Here is a 20,584-nt window from a genome sequence, read left to right on the forward strand (position 1 = left end):
ATTCCTGCTGGAGCGCGTGCTACGAGTGGGTGCTGCTATGGTGACCAGTGAGCTGAGATAAGGCGGGGCTTTACCTAGCAGAGACTTGTAGATAACCTGTAGCCAGCGGGTTTGGCGACGAGTATGCAGCGAGGGCCAACCAACGAGAGCGTACAGGTCACAATGGTGGGTAGTATATGGGGCTTTGGTGACAAAACGGATGGCACTGTGATAGACTGCATCCAGTTTGTTGAGTAGAGTGTTGGAGGCTATTTTATAGATGACATCACCGAAGTCGAGGATCGGTAGGATGGTCAGTTTTACGAGGGTATGTTTGGCAGCATGAGTGAAGGATGCTTTGTTGCGATATAGGAAGCCGAGTCTAGATTTAATTTTGGATTGGAGATGCTTCATGTGAGTCTGGAAGGAGAGTTTACAGTCTAACCAGACACCTAGGTATTTGTAGTTGTCCACGTATTCTAAGTCAGAGCCGTCCAGAGTAGTGATGCTGGACAGGCGAGCAGGTGTGAGCAGTGATCGGTTGAATAGCATGCATTTAGTTTTACTTGCGTTTAAGAGCAGTTGGAGGTCATGGAAGGAGAGTTGTATGGCATTGAAACTCGTCTGGAGGTTAGTTAACACAGTGTCCAAAGAGGGGCCAGAAGTATACAGAATGGTGTCGTCTGCGTAGAGGTGGATCAGAGAATCACCAGCAGCAAGAGCAACATCATTGATGTATACAGAGAAGAGAGTCGGCCCGAGGATTGAACCCTGTGGTACCCCCATAGAGACGGCCAGAGGTCCGGACAACAGGCCCTCCGATTTGACACACTGAACTCTATCGGAGAAGTAGTTGGTAAACCAGGCGAGGCAATCATTTGAGAAACCAAGGCTGTCGAGTCTGCCAATAAGAATGTGGTGATTGACAGAGTCGAAAGCCTTGGCCAGTTCGATGAATATGGCTGCGCAGTAATGTCTCTTATCGATGGCGGTTATGATGTCGTTTAGGACCTTGAGCGTGGCTGAGGTGCACCCATGACCAGCTCTGAAACCAGATTGCATAGCGGAGAAGGTACGGTGGGATTCGAAATGGTCGGTAATCTGTTTTTTAACTTGACCTTAGAAAGACAGGGTAGGATAGATATAGGTCTGTAGCAGTTTGGGTCTAGAGTGTCACCCCCTTTGAAGAGGGGGATGACCGCGGCAGCTTTCCAATCTTTGGGAATCTCAGACGATACGAAAGAGAGGTTGAACAGGCTAATAATAGGGGTTGCAACAATTTCGGCAGATCATTTTAGAAAGAGAGGGTCCAGATTGTCTAGCCCGGCTGATTTGTAGGGGTCCAGATTTTGCAGCTCTTTCAGAACATCAGCTATCTGGATTTGAGTGAAGGAGAAATGGTGGGGGCTTTGGCGGGTTGCTGTGGAGGGTGCCGGGCAGTTGACCGGGGTAGGGGTAGCCAGGTGGAAAGCATGGCCAGCCGTAGAGAAATGCTTATTGAAATTCTCAATTATAGTGGATTTATTGGTGGTGACAGTGTTTCCTAGCCTCAGAGCAGTGGGCAGCTGGGAGGAGGTGCTCTTATTCTCCATGGACTTTACAGTGTCCCAGAACTTTTTTGAGTTAGTACTACAGGATGCAAATTTCAGTTTGAAAAAGCTAGCCTTAGCTTTCCTAACTGCCTGTGTATATTTGTTCCTAACTTCCCTGAAAAGTTGCATATCACGGGGGCTATTTGATGCTAATGCAGAACGCCACAGTATGTTTTTGTGCTGGTCAAGGGCAGACAGGTTGGAGTGAACCAAGGACTATATCTATTTCTAGTTCTACATTTTTTGAATGGGGCATGCTTATTTAAGATGGTGAGGAAGGCACTTTTAAAGAATAGCCAGGCATCATCTACTGACGGGATGAGGTCAATGTCATTCCAAGATACCCCGGCCAGGTCGATTAGGAAGGCCTGCTCGCAGAAGTGTTTTAGGGAGCGTTTGACAGTGATGAGGGGTGGTCGTTTGGTCGCAGACCCATTTCGGATGCAGGCAATGAGGCAGTGATCGCTGAGATCTTGGTTGAAAACAGCAGAGGTGTATTTGGAGGGCGAGTTAGTTAGGATGACATCTTTGAGGGTGGCCGTGTTTACGGATTTAGGGTTGTACCTGGTAGGTTCATTGATAATTTGTGTGAGATTGAGGGCATCAAGCTTAGATTGTAGGATGGCCGGGGTGTTAAGCATGTCCCAGTTTAGGTCACCTAGTAGCACGAGCTCAGAAGATAGATGGGGGGCAATCAATTCACATATGGTATCGAGGGCACAGCTGGGGGCAGAGGGAGGTCAATAGCAAGCGGCAACAGTGAGAGACGTTTCTGGAAGGGTGAATTTTTAGAAGTAGAAGCTCAAATTGTTTGGGTACAGACTTGGATAGTAATACAGAACTCTGCAGGCTATCTTTGCAGTAGATTGCAACACCGCCCCCTTTGGCAGTTCTATCTTGGCAGAAAATGTTATAGTTAACGATGGAGATTTCAGGGTTTTTGGTGGTTTTCCTAAGCCAGGATTCAGACACGACTAAGACATCCGGGTTGGCAGAGTGTGCTAAAGCAGTGAGTAAAACAAACTTAGGGAGGAGGCTTCTAATGTTAACATGCATGAAACCAAGGCTTTTACGGTTACAGAAGTCAACAGATGAGAGCACCAAGGGAGTGGGGCTAGGCACTGCAGGACCTGGATTAACCTCTACATCACCAGAGGAACAGAGGAGAAGTAGGATAAGGGTACGGCTAAATGCTATACGAACTGGCCGTCTAGCACGTTCGGACAGAGAGTAAAAGGAGCAGGTTTCTGGGCTCGATAGCATAGATTCAAGGCATAGTGTACAGACAAAGGTAAGGTAGGATGTGAGTACATTGGAGGTATATAGGTGAGCCTTTTAAAATTATTATACAGCGTAATGTATCTGTTAGGACCAGATGTTAGATAATATTCTGTTTAATTGGCACATTCTTTTCTCTACCAGTGTTGAATTTGTACTGATCTGTGGTACAAATCCTTTACTTCTTTGTGTTGTGATGTTGGATAAACATATCTCTGTTTTTACATTTGTCTTGTTGCTTTTTGTGCTATGTTGCTCTGTCTGTATGCTATGTCTTACTTGTCCTATGTTGATCTGCGTGTGCTCACTGCTCATTGATTGTCTGTATTGTAATTGTTTTTAATAACCTGCCCAGGGACTGCGGTTGAAAATTAGCCGGCCGGCTAAAACCGTCACTTTTACTGAAACGTTGATTAAACCTCTCTGGGATATGTGGGACGGTAGCGTCCCACTTGGCCAATAGCCAGAGAAAATGTAGAGCGCTAAATTAAAAAAATATATATAAAATCAAACTTTCATTAAATCACAAATGTAAGATACCAAATTAAAGCTACACTCGTTGTGAATCCAGCCACCATGTCAGATTTCAAAAAGGCTTTTCGGCGAAAGCATAAGATGCTATTATCTGATGATAGCACAACAGTAAACAAAGAGAGTGTAGCATATTTCAACACTGCAGGCACGACACAAAACGCAGAAATAAAATATAAATCATGCCTTACCTTTGACGAGATTCTTTTGTTGGCACTCCAATATGTCCCATAAACATCACAAATGGTCCTTTTGTTCTATTAATTCCGTCCATATATATCCAAATTGTCCATTTATTTGGTGCGGTTGATCCAGAAAAAAACAGCTTCCAATTTGCGCAAAGTCATTACAAAATATCTCAAAAATTACCTCTAAACTTTGCCAAAACATTTCAAACTACTTTTGTAATACAACTTAAGGTATTTGTAAATGTTAATAATCGATCAAATTGAAGACGGGTCTATCTGTTTTCAATACAGGAGATCAACAAATTAACGCTACTTTTCTAGTCTTGCGCAACTCTCAAACAGTACACATGACGTTACACTGTTTCCAGGTGGTCTTACTTCTTCATTGCACAAAGGAATAACCTCAACCTATTTCCAAAGAGTGGTGACATCCAGTGGAAGCGGTAGGAACTGAAAACAGGGTGATTAGAAATCCAGTATTCCAATGAAAACTCATTGAACAGACAGTGACTTAAAAAAAAAAAAAGAAATGATGGTTAGTCCTCGGGGTTTTGCCTGCTACATAAGTTCTGTTATACTTACAGACATGATTCAAACAGTTTAAGAAACTTCAGAGTGTTTTCCATCCAAATCTACTAATAATATGCATATTTTATATTCTGGGGATGAGTAGAAGGAAGTTGAAATTGGGCACGCTATTTATCCAATAGTGAATTTGCTGCCCCCTATCCTAGAGAAGTTTTAATGTGCACTGCCCCTGTAAAAATAAAATAAACTCAAACATCTCCTTACCCTACCGTCAACATTACCACAACATAGTGAGAGCCACTGTGGAAAAGAAACATAGCTCCATGTTGGATATTTTTGCACTCAGAGACAACAAGGTCATAAACAGAATGCGACATATCAGTCTTGGTATATTAGTCTCATGTTGATATAGTAAAATTGTTATTTTGTTAATTTTCAAAATGGCATATTTTGAAAAACATCCGAACAAATGGCCATTCACTTTTCATAGTGGGGAAAATAGTTTTCCATGACGGCCTAGTGATTGAGTAACAATACCCATACTGTTTATCAGTAACTATGTCCTGACACGCTATGGGAAGTTCATTCTTAACCCATGTTGCTTGGCAAGCAAATCACAATAATCCTCTAAGAACCAATCAGCAAAGGCCTGTAAACTAAAACCCTGAGAGGCCATTAAAGAAAATAGAATCCCTAGAATGGGCAGGCCCTCAGACCCATTAACTTGAATCGGAATGTCCGTTCTAGGGATTATATTTCTATGGTTACACAGGAAACCAGGGGGACCTGCTTCCACAACAGTCCTGGAGGTTTTAAGGTAAAGTTCTGCTTGGTAATAACTTCAGACGCTTTTCAGACTTCATCAACAACCAACAACCTCAACAGGACGTCTGTTTTAATCAGTCTCCCACTGGACCGAACCATGGGGTGCAACACCAGCAGGGGTGCTGTCGTGGTGGACCCTTCTAAAAAGCCAGAGACCAGACCAGCGTCGGCCAGCTCAAACAGTAAGGCCACCGCTGAGGAGGCAAAGGAAACTACAGAGAAAGACAAAGATGAAACAGAAGGCATATCAAGCTGCGACTGACATCCATCTTTCTTCTTAACCCAAACTCCTCAAAGTAAGATATCTGTAATTCTGCCAGTTAGCATAAAAGTATATCTCATCACCCAAATATGGACAAATACAATTATCTGTATGACGTTTTGGGTCACTTTCTTTATTCTATCAAATGGAAGTTAGCTATTCTAATGATTAAGCCATAAACAAGTTGAACAAATGATGACTATCCCATTGGGTAACACTATGATACAATCACCTCTATTACTTCTCTGTCTGTCTGTGGCTATTTGACATGACCAGATGTGATGTATAGCTAGTGAGATGGTCTCTCTATCTCTGCGTGCGTGCGTGCGTGCGTGCGTGCGTGCGTGCGTGCGTGCGTGCGTGCGTGCGTGCGTGCGTGTGTGTGTATGTACAGATTGGCCTGTCTGCAGGTGAAGGAAATGGTCTCTCTCTCTGCAGGTGAAGGAAATGGTATCTCTCTCTGCAGAGGAAGGCAATGCTGCACAACTGTACATCAACCCCTGTGTCATCTGGGACCAGACCAGCCACACACCCCGTTCCACTCTGTGATGTAACCTACCAGCCACACACCCCGCTCCACTCTGTGATGTAACCTACCAGCCACACACCCCCACTCCACTCTGTGATGTAACCTACCAGCCACACACCCCCACTCCACTCTGTGATGTAGACCTACCAGCCACACCCCCCCACTCCACTCTGTGATGTAGACCTACCAGCCACACACCCCCACTCCACTCTGTGATGTAACCTACCAGCCACACCCCCCCACTCCACTCTGTGATGTAGACCTACCAGCCACACACCCCCACTCCACTCTGTGATGTAACCTACCAGCCACACCCCCCGCTCCACTCTGTGATGTAACCTACCAGCCACACACCCCGCTCCACTCTGTGATGTAACCTACCAGCCACACACCCCCACTATGCGTGTTCCAGGTGATGCTCCCCCAATACTCAGAGGACACAGACAAGATGGCCAAGATCCCTCCCACCCCTTCACACTTGACCTCAAGCCTTGTGAATGGGATCCATGGAAATGACCTGAACCCTCCGATTACCCACCATGAACGCTACAGCTCACCCCCTGCTGGCTCAAAGATGGCCGCTTGCCCTACCACACCAGTCAGCCCATCCCAGTCCTCCTCTGTCATTGTTACTGGACAGACTGTAGTCACCATGGCATCAGACACTGTCACCACCAACAATGGCCAGTCAGTCACCATACCGGTTCGAGGTAAAGACTTTCCCTCAGATGAAACCCAATATGGCCATAGAAATGACAACTCTAATAGAATACTGACATAATGTAATACATCTTGTAATAAACATGTTATATACCTTGTTTACATATCACAACAACCAGTGCTCTTTGTTCAATTAAACCTCTTCCACACCCAGGCATTGCCAATGACCGGGGAGGCATCACATTTACCCTCAGTGTTGTGGGTCAGCCCATTCCTCCACAGCAAGTCTCCAGCACCTCTACCCAGCAGCCCCAGAACCCAGTCACACACAGACCTCAGAGTAAGGGCTCCATCTCACTGTTCCTCCGCAAGGTAGGCTTTACTCACAGATTTCTACATACCTGAGCTGGCCTGAATGCTATGAGCCTAGATATTTAGTTACAAGATCCACAAGACAAAGGCCATACTCCTTCCCTCTGTCTCAGGTCTACCACCTGGTGAGCATGCGTCTGAGGGACATCTGTGTTAAACTGGACATCTGTGAGGCGCTGCGGCTGAAGATCTGGACCTGCGTTGAACACTCCTTGGTCCACTGCACTGACCTCATGCTAGACCGACACCTGGACCAAATACTCATGTGTGCCATCTATGTCATGGCCAAGGTAGCACTATTTGCTTTTCCTCTAGAGTTTTTGCTATACTTCCTTAATGCAGATGGTTTTATGACTTGGGTGATCGACAGCAAGGCATTCAGCCTTCTATACTTCTTCAGCTGTGTATTGATGATAATAATGTATTATAATACCTTAATTTCCATGTTTATGCTGTGTGTTGCTTGTGCAGGTAACCAATGTTGACATGCCCTTCAAGCTCATCATGCAGTGCTACAAGACTCAGCCTCAAGCAAGCAACTGTGTAAGGAGATAAATGTTTTGCTTGCTTTTGTGTGTGTAAGTGAGTTAAATCCAGCTTGTTTGTTATTGTGTAGTTGATGAAGTCTGTATTGTCCTCCTGTCAGGTATTCAGAAGTGTTCTGATCTCAGGGAGAAACACCAAGACCTCACAAAACTCTCCTGGTGGATCCAACAGAGAAAACAGTTAGACAAATAGAAAAATACATACATTCACATGGATATGTTTGCATCATAATATGCATGAATTAACAAATAATTTAATTAAATAATTAATTTTTGATGGTGATGCTGCTCTGTTTCCCAGTTGATGTAGACCCCAGCAGTAGCTTGCTTACATACCAGAGCCCTCCCATCCATCCTACAGGACCCAGAGCTCCCTGTAGACAGGACCAGGGGGAGAGAAGACACCTCATCTATTTCTACAACACCGTCTATGTCAAACAGATGAAAGACTTTGCCCTGCGCTACAACTCCAGCTCTCTGACCATAGCCGGGGTGAGGGGACATTTTCATATACTACCTAATGGAGTCAGTAGTCGTCATACACAATACGTAGGAAACAATTTACCAGTGGTCTCAGATATGTCCAAACTGTGGTATAATATCATGGGTACTTACAGGTCATCTGATCCTGTAATATAAGTAAGAGAAGTCCTTGAACAGATGCAGTGCATTGTTCCTAGGCCCAGTGCTATCATCACTGTCCAACAGAGGTTCTGACCACATTCTGATTATTTTTCCATGCACAGGTTGAAACCCCTCCCCTTTCACCATACCCCTGCCAGCGTATTGGATCCTTGCGCAGACTCCGCCCCTCCAACCACCATTCCCTCTACATCTCCCCCCACAAGCCCAGCACACACCCCTCCCCCCGCACTGGGGTCCTCTACATCTTCAGCAGAAGCCTCTCAAAGGTCAGAGGTTGGACATACCTCTCTAACCCTGCTAACGGTTCCCTAACTGACCCTCTTCTATACTTCCTGTCTGAAGCCTAACTAACATTACACATATTTTAACTTCAGTAACTGTGAAAAGCAAAAGGCCTAGTCATCGTGAATACACAGTACATAACTAGTCATGTGTGTTGCTAATCGTTGTATCCCAGCAGAGTCTGAGAGAGATCAGCGACATGATGAAGACATTTCAGTCACGCACCAGGAAGCGCTGTGCAGCCCAGCTGCAGGAGGATGGTGGGCCGCTTGCGAAGAGACCCTGTCAGGATAGACCGTCAAACTTGCAGAGAAAGCTCAGGGACTTCGACCAGGCACTGACGAGGGCCCAGAACCAGCAACAAGCCCAGACCAGGGCCAAGGCACAGCACCGGGCAACAGCACACAATGGGACGCATCGATGACTTCTCACTTTCTTTGACTTACCGTCATGCTTCATACTTCTTGCAGGTCTACACTCATTGGAAGAATATGGACAACAGACACTGATGATGGGAGAATGGATGCTGTGGATCTACAATGTTAGAAATGTTAGAAAGAATTGGCATCATTTGCACCCAGTGAAGTTCTCTCAGCAAGCAATATTCATGATTCATGATTAAAAAAGCTGATTTGTAATAATAATGAGGGTAATGTAATAATCTGAGGGTAACTAGGGCTCTGTATCAAATATCATATCATATACAGTATATATTCATCCTAAGGAAGCAGTAAAGGATTTGTGTTGGTACTGAGCACTGTGTACAGTTTGTGTTTGGTGAGAGGGAGGAGACAAGAGATGTCTCTCTCTGGAACATACAGTACGTAATTAGTTTCAATTTTCAAGTTTAATTTGTCACATGCACAGTGAAATGCTTAACTTGCAAGCCCGACTCAACAGTGCAGTATTCAAAATAAAAAAAGCATAACTAATTTAAAACAAATTAAACACAGATATATGACATATGTATATATATTTTTTTATTTCACCTTTATTTAACCAGGTAGGCTAGTTGAGAACAAGTTCTCATTTACAACTGCGACCTGGCCAAGATATAAAGCATAGCAATTCGACACATACAACAACACAGAGTTACACATGGAATAAACAAAACATACAGTCAATAATACAGTAGAAAAATAAGTCTATATACAATGTGAGCAAATGAGGTGAGATAAGGGAGAAAAAGGCCATGGTGGCGAGGTAAAAACAATATAGCAAGTAAGACACTGGAATGGTAGATTTGCAGTGGAAGAATGTGCAAAGTAGAAATAGAAATAATGGGGTGAAAAGGAGCAAAATAAATAAATAAATACAGTAGGGGAAGAGGTAGTTGTTTGGGCTAAATTATAGAAAGGCTATGTACAGGTGCAGTAATCTGTGAGCTGCTCTGACAGCTGGTGCTTAAAGCTAGTGAGGGAGATAAGTGTTTCCAGCTCAGAGATTTTTGCAGTTCGTTCTAGTCATTGGCAGCAGAGAACTGGAAGTAAAGACGACCAAAGGAGGAATTGGCTTTGGGGGTGACCAGTGAGATATTCCTGCTGGAGCGCGTGCTACGAGTGGGTGCTGCTATGGTGACCAGTGAGCTGAGATAAGGCGGGGCTTTACCTAGCAGAGACTTGTAGATAACCTGTAGCCAGCGGGTTTGGCGACGAGTATGCAGCGAGGGCCAACCAACGAGAGCGTACAGGTCACAATGGTGGGTAGTATATGGGGCTTTGGTGACAAAACGGATGGCACTGTGATAGACTGCATCCAGTTTGTTGAGTAGAGTGTTGGAGGCTATTTTATAGATGACATCACCGAAGTCGAGGATCGGTAGGATGGTCAGTTTTACGAGGGTATGTTTGGCAGCATGAGTGAAGGATGCTTTGTTGCGATATAGGAAGCCGAGTCTAGATTTAATTTTGGATTGGAGATGCTTCATGTGAGTCTGGAAGGAGAGTTTACAGTCTAACCAGACACCTAGGTATTTGTAGTTGTCCACGTATTCTAAGTCAGAGCCGTCCAGAGTAGTGATGCTGGACAGGCGAGCAGGTGTGAGCAGTGATCGGTTGAATAGCATGCATTTAGTTTTACTTGCGTTTAAGAGCAGTTGGAGGTCATGGAAGGAGAGTTGTATGGCATTGAAACTCGTCTGGAGGTTAGTTAACACAGTGTCCAAAGAGGGGCCAGAAGTATACAGAATGGTGTCGTCTGCGTAGAGGTGGATCAGAGAATCACCAGCAGCAAGAGCAACATCATTGATGTATACAGAGAAGAGAGTCGGCCCGAGGATTGAACCCTGTGGTACCCCCATAGAGACGGCCAGAGGTCCGGACAACAGGCCCTCCGATTTGACACACTGAACTCTATCGGAGAAGTAGTTGGTAAACCAGGCGAGGCAATCATTTGAGAAACCAAGGCTGTCGAGTCTGCCAATAAGAATGTGGTGATTGACAGAGTCGAAAGCCTTGGCCAGTTCGATGAATATGGCTGCGCAGTAATGTCTCTTATCGATGGCGGTTATGATGTCGTTTAGGACCTTGAGCGTGGCTGAGGTGCACCCATGACCAGCTCTGAAACCAGATTGCATAGCGGAGAAGGTACGGTGGGATTCGAAATGGTCGGTAATCTGTTTTTTAACTTGACCTTAGAAAGACAGGGTAGGATAGATATAGGTCTGTAGCAGTTTGGGTCTAGAGTGTCACCCCCTTTGAAGAGGGGGATGACCGCGGCAGCTTTCCAATCTTTGGGAATCTCAGACGATACGAAAGAGAGGTTGAACAGGCTAATAATAGGGGTTGCAACAATTTCGGCAGATCATTTTAGAAAGAGAGGGTCCAGATTGTCTAGCCCGGCTGATTTGTAGGGGTCCAGATTTTGCAGCTCTTTCAGAACATCAGCTATCTGGATTTGAGTGAAGGAGAAATGGTGGGGGCTTTGGCGGGTTGCTGTGGAGGGTGCCGGGCAGTTGACCGGGGTAGGGGTAGCCAGGTGGAAAGCATGGCCAGCCGTAGAGAAATGCTTATTGAAATTCTCAATTATAGTGGATTTATTGGTGGTGACAGTGTTTCCTAGCCTCAGAGCAGTGGGCAGCTGGGAGGAGGTGCTCTTATTCTCCATGGACTTTACAGTGTCCCAGAACTTTTTTGAGTTAGTACTACAGGATGCAAATTTCAGTTTGAAAAAGCTAGCCTTAGCTTTCCTAACTGCCTGTGTATATTTGTTCCTAACTTCCCTGAAAAGTTGCATATCACGGGGGCTATTTGATGCTAATGCAGAACGCCACAGTATGTTTTTGTGCTGGTCAAGGGCAGACAGGTTGGAGTGAACCAAGGACTATATCTATTTCTAGTTCTACATTTTTTGAATGGGGCATGCTTATTTAAGATGGTGAGGAAGGCACTTTTAAAGAATAGCCAGGCATCATCTACTGACGGGATGAGGTCAATGTCATTCCAAGATACCCCGGCCAGGTCGATTAGGAAGGCCTGCTCGCAGAAGTGTTTTAGGGAGCGTTTGACAGTGATGAGGGGTGGTCGTTTGGTCGCAGACCCATTTCGGATGCAGGCAATGAGGCAGTGATCGCTGAGATCTTGGTTGAAAACAGCAGAGGTGTATTTGGAGGGCGAGTTAGTTAGGATGACATCTTTGAGGGTGGCCGTGTTTACGGATTTAGGGTTGTACCTGGTAGGTTCATTGATAATTTGTGTGAGATTGAGGGCATCAAGCTTAGATTGTAGGATGGCCGGGGTGTTAAGCATGTCCCAGTTTAGGTCACCTAGTAGCACGAGCTCAGAAGATAGATGGGGGGCAATCAATTCACATATGGTATCGAGGGCACAGCTGGGGGCAGAGGGAGGTCAATAGCAAGCGGCAACAGTGAGAGACGTTTCTGGAAGGGTGAATTTTTAGAAGTAGAAGCTCAAATTGTTTGGGTACAGACTTGGATAGTAATACAGAACTCTGCAGGCTATCTTTGCAGTAGATTGCAACACCGCCCCCTTTGGCAGTTCTATCTTGGCAGAAAATGTTATAGTTAACGATGGAGATTTCAGGGTTTTTGGTGGTTTTCCTAAGCCAGGATTCAGACACGACTAAGACATCCGGGTTGGCAGAGTGTGCTAAAGCAGTGAGTAAAACAAACTTAGGGAGGAGGCTTCTAATGTTAACATGCATGAAACCAAGGCTTTTACGGTTACAGAAGTCAACAGATGAGAGCACCAAGGGAGTGGGGCTAGGCACTGCAGGACCTGGATTAACCTCTACATCACCAGAGGAACAGAGGAGAAGTAGGATAAGGGTACGGCTAAATGCTATACGAACTGGCCGTCTAGCACGTTCGGACAGAGAGTAAAAGGAGCAGGTTTCTGGGCTCGATAGCATAGATTCAAGGCATAGTGTACAGACAAAGGTAAGGTAGGATGTGAGTACATTGGAGGTATATAGGTGAGCCTTTTAAAATTATTATACAGCGTAATGTATCTGTTAGGACCAGATGTTAGATAATATTCTGTTTAATTGGCACATTCTTTTCTCTACCAGTGTTGAATTTGTACTGATCTGTGGTACAAATCCTTTACTTCTTTGTGTTGTGATGTTGGATAAACATATCTCTGTTTTTACATTTGTCTTGTTGCTTTTTGTGCTATGTTGCTCTGTCTGTATGCTATGTCTTACTTGTCCTATGTTGATCTGCGTGTGCTCACTGCTCATTGATTGTCTGTATTGTAATTGTTTTTAATAACCTGCCCAGGGACTGCGGTTGAAAATTAGCCGGCCGGCTAAAACCGTCACTTTTACTGAAACGTTGATTAAACCTCTCTGGGATATGTGGGACGGTAGCGTCCCACTTGGCCAATAGCCAGAGAAAATGTAGAGCGCTAAATTAAAAAAATATATATAAAATCAAACTTTCATTAAATCACAAATGTAAGATACCAAATTAAAGCTACACTCGTTGTGAATCCAGCCACCATGTCAGATTTCAAAAAGGCTTTTCGGCGAAAGCATAAGATGCTATTATCTGATGATAGCACAACAGTAAACAAAGAGAGTGTAGCATATTTCAACACTGCAGGCACGACACAAAACGCAGAAATAAAATATAAATCATGCCTTACCTTTGACGAGATTCTTTTGTTGGCACTCCAATATGTCCCATAAACATCACAAATGGTCCTTTTGTTCTATTAATTCCGTCCATATATATCCAAATTGTCCATTTATTTGGTGCGGTTGATCCAGAAAAAAACAGCTTCCAATTTGCGCAAAGTCATTACAAAATATCTCAAAAATTACCTCTAAACTTTGCCAAAACATTTCAAACTACTTTTGTAATACAACTTAAGGTATTTGTAAATGTTAATAATCGATCAAATTGAAGACGGGTCTATCTGTTTTCAATACAGGAGATCAACAAATTAACGCTACTTTTCTAGTCTTGCGCAACTCTCAAACAGTACACATGACGTTACACTGTTTCCAGGTGGTCTTACTTCTTCATTGCACAAAGGAATAACCTCAACCTATTTCCAAAGAGTGGTGACATCCAGTGGAAGCGGTAGGAACTGAAAACAGGGTGATTAGAAATCCAGTATTCCAATGAAAACTCATTGAACAGACAGTGACTTAAAAAAAAAAAAAAAATTATGGTTAGTCCTCGGGGTTTTGCCTGCTACATAAGTTCTGTTATACTTACAGACATGATTCAAACAGTTTAAGAAACTTCAGAGTGTTTTCCATCCAAATCTACTAATAATATGCATATTTTATATTCTGGGGATGAGTAGAAGGAAGTTGAAATTGGGCACGCTATTTATCCAATAGTGAATTTGCTGCCCCCTATCCTAGAGAAGTTTTAATGTGCACTGCCCCTGTAAAAATAAAATAAACTCAAACATCTCCTTACCCTACCGTCAACATTACCACAACATAGTGAGAGCCACTGTGGAAAAGAAACATAGCTCCATGTTGGATATTTTTGCACTCAGAGACAACAAGGTCATAAACAGAATGCGACATATCAGTCTTGGTATATTAGTCTCATGTTGATATAGTAAAATTGTTATTTTGTTAATTTTCAAAATGGCATATTTTGAAAAACATCCGAACAAATGGCCATTCACTTTTCATAGTGGGGAAAATAGTTTTCCATGACGGTCTAGTGATTGAGTAACAATACCCATACTGTTTATCAGTAACTATGTCCTGACACGCTATGGGAAGTTCATTCTTAACCCATGTTGCTTGGCAAGCAAATCACAATAATCCTCTAAGAACCAATCAGCAAAGGCCTGTAAACTAAAACCCTGAGAGGCCATTAAAGAAAATAGAATCCCTAGAATGGGCAGGCCCTCAGACCCATTAACTTGAATCGGAATGTCCGTTCTAGGGATTATATTTCTATGGTTACACAGGAAACCAGGGGGACCTGCTTCCACAACAGTCCTGGAGGTTTTAAGGTAAAGTTCTGCTTGGTAATAACTTCAGACGCTTTTCAGACTTCATCAACAACCAACAACCTCAACAGGACGTCTGTTTTAATCAGTCTCCCACTGGACCGAACCATGGGGTGCAACACCAGCAGGGGTGCTGTCGTGGTGGACCCTTCTAAAAAGCCAGAGACCAGACCAGCGTCGGCCAGCTCAAACAGTAAGGCCACCGCTGAGGAGGCAAAGGAAACTACAGAGAAAGACAAAGATGAAACAGAAGGCATATCAAGCTGCGACTGACATCCATCTTTCTTCTTAACCCAAACTCCTCAAAGTAAGATATCTGTAATTCTGCCAGTTAGCATAAAAGTATATCTCATCACCCAAATATGGACAAATACAATTATCTGTATGACGTTTTGGGTCACTTTCTTTATTCTATCAAATGGAAGTTAGCTATTCTAATGATTAAGCCATAAACAAGTTGAACAAATGATGACTATCCCATTGGGTAACACTATGATACAATCACCTCTATTACTTCTCTGTCTGTCTGTGGCTATTTGACATGACCAGATGTGATGTATAGCTAGTGAGATGGTCTCTCTATCTCTGCGTGCGTGCGTGCGTGCGTGCGTGCGTGCGTGCGTGCGTGCGTGCGTGCGTGCGTGCGTGCGTGCGTGCGTGCGTGCGTGTGTGTGTATGTACAGATTGGCCTGTCTGCAGGTGAAGGAAATGGTCTCTCTCTCTGCAGGTGAAGGAAATGGTCTCTCTCTCTGCAGAGGAAGGCAATGCTGCACAACTGTACATCAACCCCTGTGTCATCTGGGACCAGACCAGCCACACACCCCGTTCCACTCTGTGATGTAACCTACCAGCCACACACCCCCACTCCACTCTGTGATGTAACCTACCAGCCACACACCCCGCTCCACTCTGTGATGTAACCTACCAGCCACACACCCCCACTCCACTCTGTGATGTAGACCTACCAGCCACACCCCCCCACTCCACTCTGTGATGTAGACCTACCAGCCACACACCCCCACTCCACTCTGTGATGTAACCTACCAGCCACACCCCCCCACTCCACTCTGTGATGTAGACCTACCAGCCACACACCCCCACTCCACTCTGTGATGTAACCTACCAGCCACACCCCCCGCTCCACTCTGTGATGTAACCTACCAGCCACACACCCCGCTCCACTCTGTGATGTAACCTACCAGCCACACACCCCCACTATGCGTGTTCCAGGTGATGCTCCCCCAATACTCAGAGGACACAGACAAGATGGCCAAGATCCCTCCCACCCCTTCACACTTGACCTCAAGCCTTGTGAATGGGATCCATGGAAATGACCTGAACCCTCCGATTACCCACCATGAACGCTACAGCTCACCCCCTGCTGGCTCAAAGATGGCCGCTTGCCCTACCACACCAGTCAGCCCATCCCAGTCCTCCTCTGTCATTGTTACTGGACAGACTGTAGTCACCATGGCATCAGACACTGTCACCACCAACAATGGCCAGTCAGTCACCATACCGGTTCGAGGTAAAGACTTTCCCTCAGATGAAACCCAATATGGCCATAGAAATGACAACTCTAATAGAATACTGACATAATGTAATACATCTTGTAATAAACATGTTATATACCTTGTTTACATATCACAACAACCAGTGCTCTTTGTTCAATTAAACCTCTTCCACACCCAGGCATTGCCAATGACCGGGGAGGCATCACATTTACCCTCAGTGTTGTGGGTCAGCCCATTCCTCCACAGCAAGTCTCCAGCACCTCTACCCAGCAGCCCCAGAACCCAGTCACACACAGACCTCAGAGTAAGGGCTCCATCTCACTGTTCCTCCGCAAGGTAGGCTTTACTCACAGATTTCTACATACCTGAGCTGGCCTGAATGCTATGAGCCTAGATATTTAGTTACAAGATCCACAAGACAAAGGCCATACTCCTTCCCTCTGTCTCAGGTCTACCACCTGGTGAGCATGCGTCTGAGGGACATCTGTGTTAAACTGGACATCTGTGAGGCGCTGCGGCTGAAGATCTGGACCTGCGTTGAACACTCCTTGGTCCACTGCACTGACCTCATGCTAGACCGACACCTGGACCAAATACTCATGTGTGCCATCTATGTCATGGCCAAGGTAGCACTATTTGCTTTTCCTCTAGAGTTTTTGCTATACTTCCTTAATGCAGATGGTTTTATGACTTGGGTGATCGACAGCAAGGCATTCAGCCTTCTATACTTCTTCAGCTGTGTATTGATGATAATAATGTATTATAATACCTTAATTTCCATGTTTATGCTGTGTGTTGCTTGTGCAGGTAACCAATGTTGACATGCCCTTCAAGCTCATCATGCAGTGCTACAAGACTCAGCCTCAAGCAAGCAACTGTGTAAGGAGATAAATGTTTTGCTTGCTTTTGTGTGTGTAAGTGAGTTAAATCCAGCTTGTTTGTTATTGTGTAGTTGATGAAGTCTGTATTGTCCTCCTGTCAGGTATTCAGAAGTGTTCTGATCTCAGGGAGAAACACCAAGACCTCACAAAACTCTCCTGGTGGATCCAACAGAGAAAACAGTTAGACAAATAGAAAAATACATACATTCACATGGATATGTTTGCATCATAATATGCATGAATTAACAAATAATTTAATTAAATAATTAATTTTTGATGGTGATGCTGCTCTGTTTCCCAGTTGATGTAGACCCCAGCAGTAGCTTGCTTACATACCAGAGCCCTCCCATCCATCCTACAGGACCCAGAGCTCCCTGTAGACAGGACCAGGGGGAGAGAAGACACCTCATCTATTTCTACAACACCGTCTATGTCAAACAGATGAAAGACTTTGCCCTGCGCTACAACTCCAGCTCTCTGACCATAGCCGGGGTGAGGGGACATTTTCATATACTACCTAATGGAGTCAGTAGTCGTCATACACAATACGTAGGAAACAATTTACCAGTGGTCTCAGATATGTCCAAACTGTGGTATAATATCATGGGTACTTACAGGTCATCTGATCCTGTAATATAAGTAAGAGAAGTCCTTGAACAGATGCAGTGCATTGTTCCTAGGCCCAGTGCTATCATCACTGTCCAACAGAGGTTCTGACCACATTCTGATTATTTTTCCATGCACAGGTTGAAACCCCTCCCCTTTCACCATACCCCTGCCAGCGTATTGGATCCTTGCGCAGACTCCGCCCCTCCAACCACCATTCCCTCTACATCTCCCCCCACAAGCCCAGCACACACCCCTCCCCCCGCACTGGGGTCCTCTACATCTTCAGCAGAAGCCTCTCAAAGGTCAGAGGTTGGACATACCTCTCTAACCCTGCTAACGGTTCCCTAACTGACCCTCTTCTATACTTCCTGTCTGAAGCCTAACTAACATTACACATATTTTAACTTCAGTAACTGTGAAAAGCAAAAGGCCTAGTCATCGTGAATACACAGTACATAACTAGTCATGTGTGTTGCTAATCGTTGTATCCCACAGAGTCTGAGAGAGATCAGCGACATGATGAAGACATTTCAGTCACGCACCAGGAAGCGCTGTGCAGCCCAGCTGCAGGAGGATGGTGGGCCGCTTGCGAAGAGACCCTGTCAGGATAGACCGTCAAACTTGCAGAGAAAGCTCAGGGACTTCGACCAGGCACTGACGAGGGCCCAGAACCAGCAACAAGCCCAGACCAGGGCCAAGGCACAGCACCGGGCAACAGCACACAATGGGACGCATCGATGACTTCTCACTTTCTTTGACTTACCGTCATGCTTCATACTTCTTGCAGGTCTACACTCATTGGAAGAATATGGACAACAGACACTGATGATGGGAGAATGGATGCTGTGGATCTACAATGTTAGAAATGTTAGAAAGAATTGGCATCATTTGCACCCAGTGAAGTTCTCTCAGCAAGCAATATTCATGATTCATGATTAAAAAAGCTGATTTGTAATAATAATGAGGGTAATGTAATAATCTGAGGGTAACTAGGGCTCTGTATCAAATATCATATCATATACAGTATATATTCATCCTAAGGAAGCAGTAAAGGATTTGTGTTGGTACTGAGCACTGTGTACAGTTTGTGTTTGGTGAGAGGGAGGAGACAAGAGATGTCTCTCTCTGGAACATACAGTACGTAATTAGTTTCAATTTTCAAGTTTAATTTGTCACATGCACAGTGAAATGCTTAACTTGCAAGCCCGACTCAACAGTGCAGTATTCAAAATAAAAAAAGCATAACTAATTTAAAACAAATTAAACACAGATATATGACATATGTATATATATTTTTTTATTTCACCTTTATTTAACCAGGTAGGCTAGTTGAGAACAAGTTCTCATTTACAACTGCGACCTGGCCAAGATATAAAGCATAGCAATTCGACACATACAACAACACAGAGTTACACATGGAATAAACAAAACATACAGTCAATAATACAGTAGAAAAATAAGTCTATATACAATGTGAGCAAATGAGGTGAGATAAGGGAGAAAAAGGCCATGGTGGCGAGGTAAAAACAATATAGCAAGTAAGACACTGGAATGGTAGATTTGCAGTGGAAGAATGTGCAAAGTAGAAATAGAAATAATGGGGTGAAAAGGAGCAAAATAAATAAATAAATACAGTAGGGGAAGAGGTAGTTGTTTGGGCTAAATTATAGAAAGGCTATGTACAGGTGCAGTAATCTGTGAGCTGCTCTGACAGCTGGTGCTTAAAGCTAGTGAGGGAGATAAGTGTTTCCAGCTCAGAGATTTTTGCAGTTCGTTCTAGTCATTGGCAGCAGAGAACTGGAAGTAAAGACGACCAAAGGAGGAATTGGCTTTGGGGGTGACCAGTGAGATATTCCTGCTGGAGCGCGTGCTACGAGTGGGTGCTGCTATGGTGACCAGTGAGCTGAGATAAGGCGGGGCTTTACCTAGCAGAGACTTGTAGATAACCTGTAGCCAGTGGGTTTGGCGACGAGTATGCAGCGAGGGCCAACCAACGAGAGCGTACAGGTCACAATGGTGGGTAGTATATGGGGCTTTGGTGACAAAACGGATGGCACTGTGATAGACTGCATCCAGTTTGTTGAGTAGAGTGTTGGAGGCTATTTTATAGATGACATCACCGAAGTCGAGGATCGGTAGGATGGTCAGTTTTACGAGGGTATGTTTGGCAGCATGAGTGAAGGATGCTTTGTTGCGATATAGGAAGCCGAGTCTAGATTTAATTTTGGATTGGAGATGCTTCATGTGAGTCTGGAAGGAGAGTTTACAGTCTAACCAGACACCTAGGTATTTGTAGTTGTCCACGTATTCTAAGTCAGAGCCGTCCAGAGTAGTGATGCTGGACAGGCGAGCAGGTGTGAGCAGTGATCGGTTGAATAGCATGCATTTAGTTTTACTTGCGTTTAAGAGCAGTTGGAGGTCATGGAAGGAGAGTTGTATGGCATTGAAACTCGTCTGGAGGTTAGTTAACACAGTGTCCAAAGAGGGGCCAGAAGTATACAGAATGGTGTCGTCTGCGTAGAGGTGGATCAGAGAATCACCAGCAGCAAGAGCAACATCATTGATGTATACAGAGAAGAGAGTCGGCCCGAGGATTGAACCCTGTGGTACCCCCATAGAGACGGCCAGAGGTCCGGACAACAGGCCCTCCGATTTGACACACTGAACTCTATCGGAGAAGTAGTTGGTAAACCAGGCGAGGCAATCATTTGAGAAACCAAGGCTGTCGAGTCTGCCAATAAGAATGTGGTGATTGACAGAGTCGAAAGCCTTGGCCAGTTCGATGAATATGGCTGCGCAGTAATGTCTCTTATCGATGGCGGTTATGATGTCGTTTAGGACCTTGAGCGTGGCTGAGGTGCACCCATGACCAGCTCTGAAACCAGATTGCATAGCGGAGAAGGTACGGTGGGATTCGAAAT

The 20,584-nt window shown here is 44.7% G+C and overlaps 2 protein-coding genes across 2 annotated transcripts; both read left to right on the forward strand.

Moving 5' to 3' along the window:
* Positions 1-6,141: 6,141 nt before the first annotated feature.
* Positions 6,142-8,970, forward strand: LOC120056521 (retinoblastoma-like protein 2). Its single transcript, XM_039004704.1, has 7 exons — positions 6,142-6,422; positions 6,587-6,744; positions 6,858-7,034; positions 7,216-7,287; positions 7,591-7,781; positions 8,036-8,200; positions 8,395-8,970. Exons 1-5 carry the CDS (start codon positions 6,161-6,163, stop codon positions 7,597-7,599), a joined length of 678 nt encoding a protein of 225 aa, XP_038860632.1. The 5' UTR covers positions 6,142-6,160; the 3' UTR covers positions 7,600-7,781; positions 8,036-8,200; positions 8,395-8,970.
* Positions 8,971-15,906: 6,936 nt separating this feature from the next.
* On the forward strand, positions 15,907-18,734 carry LOC120056531 (retinoblastoma-like protein 2). Its single transcript, XM_039004712.1, has 7 exons — positions 15,907-16,187; positions 16,352-16,509; positions 16,623-16,799; positions 16,981-17,052; positions 17,356-17,546; positions 17,801-17,965; positions 18,159-18,734. The coding sequence occupies exons 1-5, from the start codon at positions 15,926-15,928 to the stop codon at positions 17,362-17,364; spliced, it is 678 nt and encodes a 225-aa protein (XP_038860640.1). The 5' UTR covers positions 15,907-15,925; the 3' UTR covers positions 17,365-17,546; positions 17,801-17,965; positions 18,159-18,734.
* Positions 18,735-20,584: the final 1,850 nt, after the last annotated feature.

Source organism: Salvelinus namaycush, chromosome 1, assembly GCF_016432855.1.
Source record: "Salvelinus namaycush isolate Seneca chromosome 1, SaNama_1.0, whole genome shotgun sequence".
NCBI lineage: Eukaryota > Metazoa > Chordata > Actinopteri > Salmoniformes > Salmonidae > Salvelinus > Salvelinus namaycush.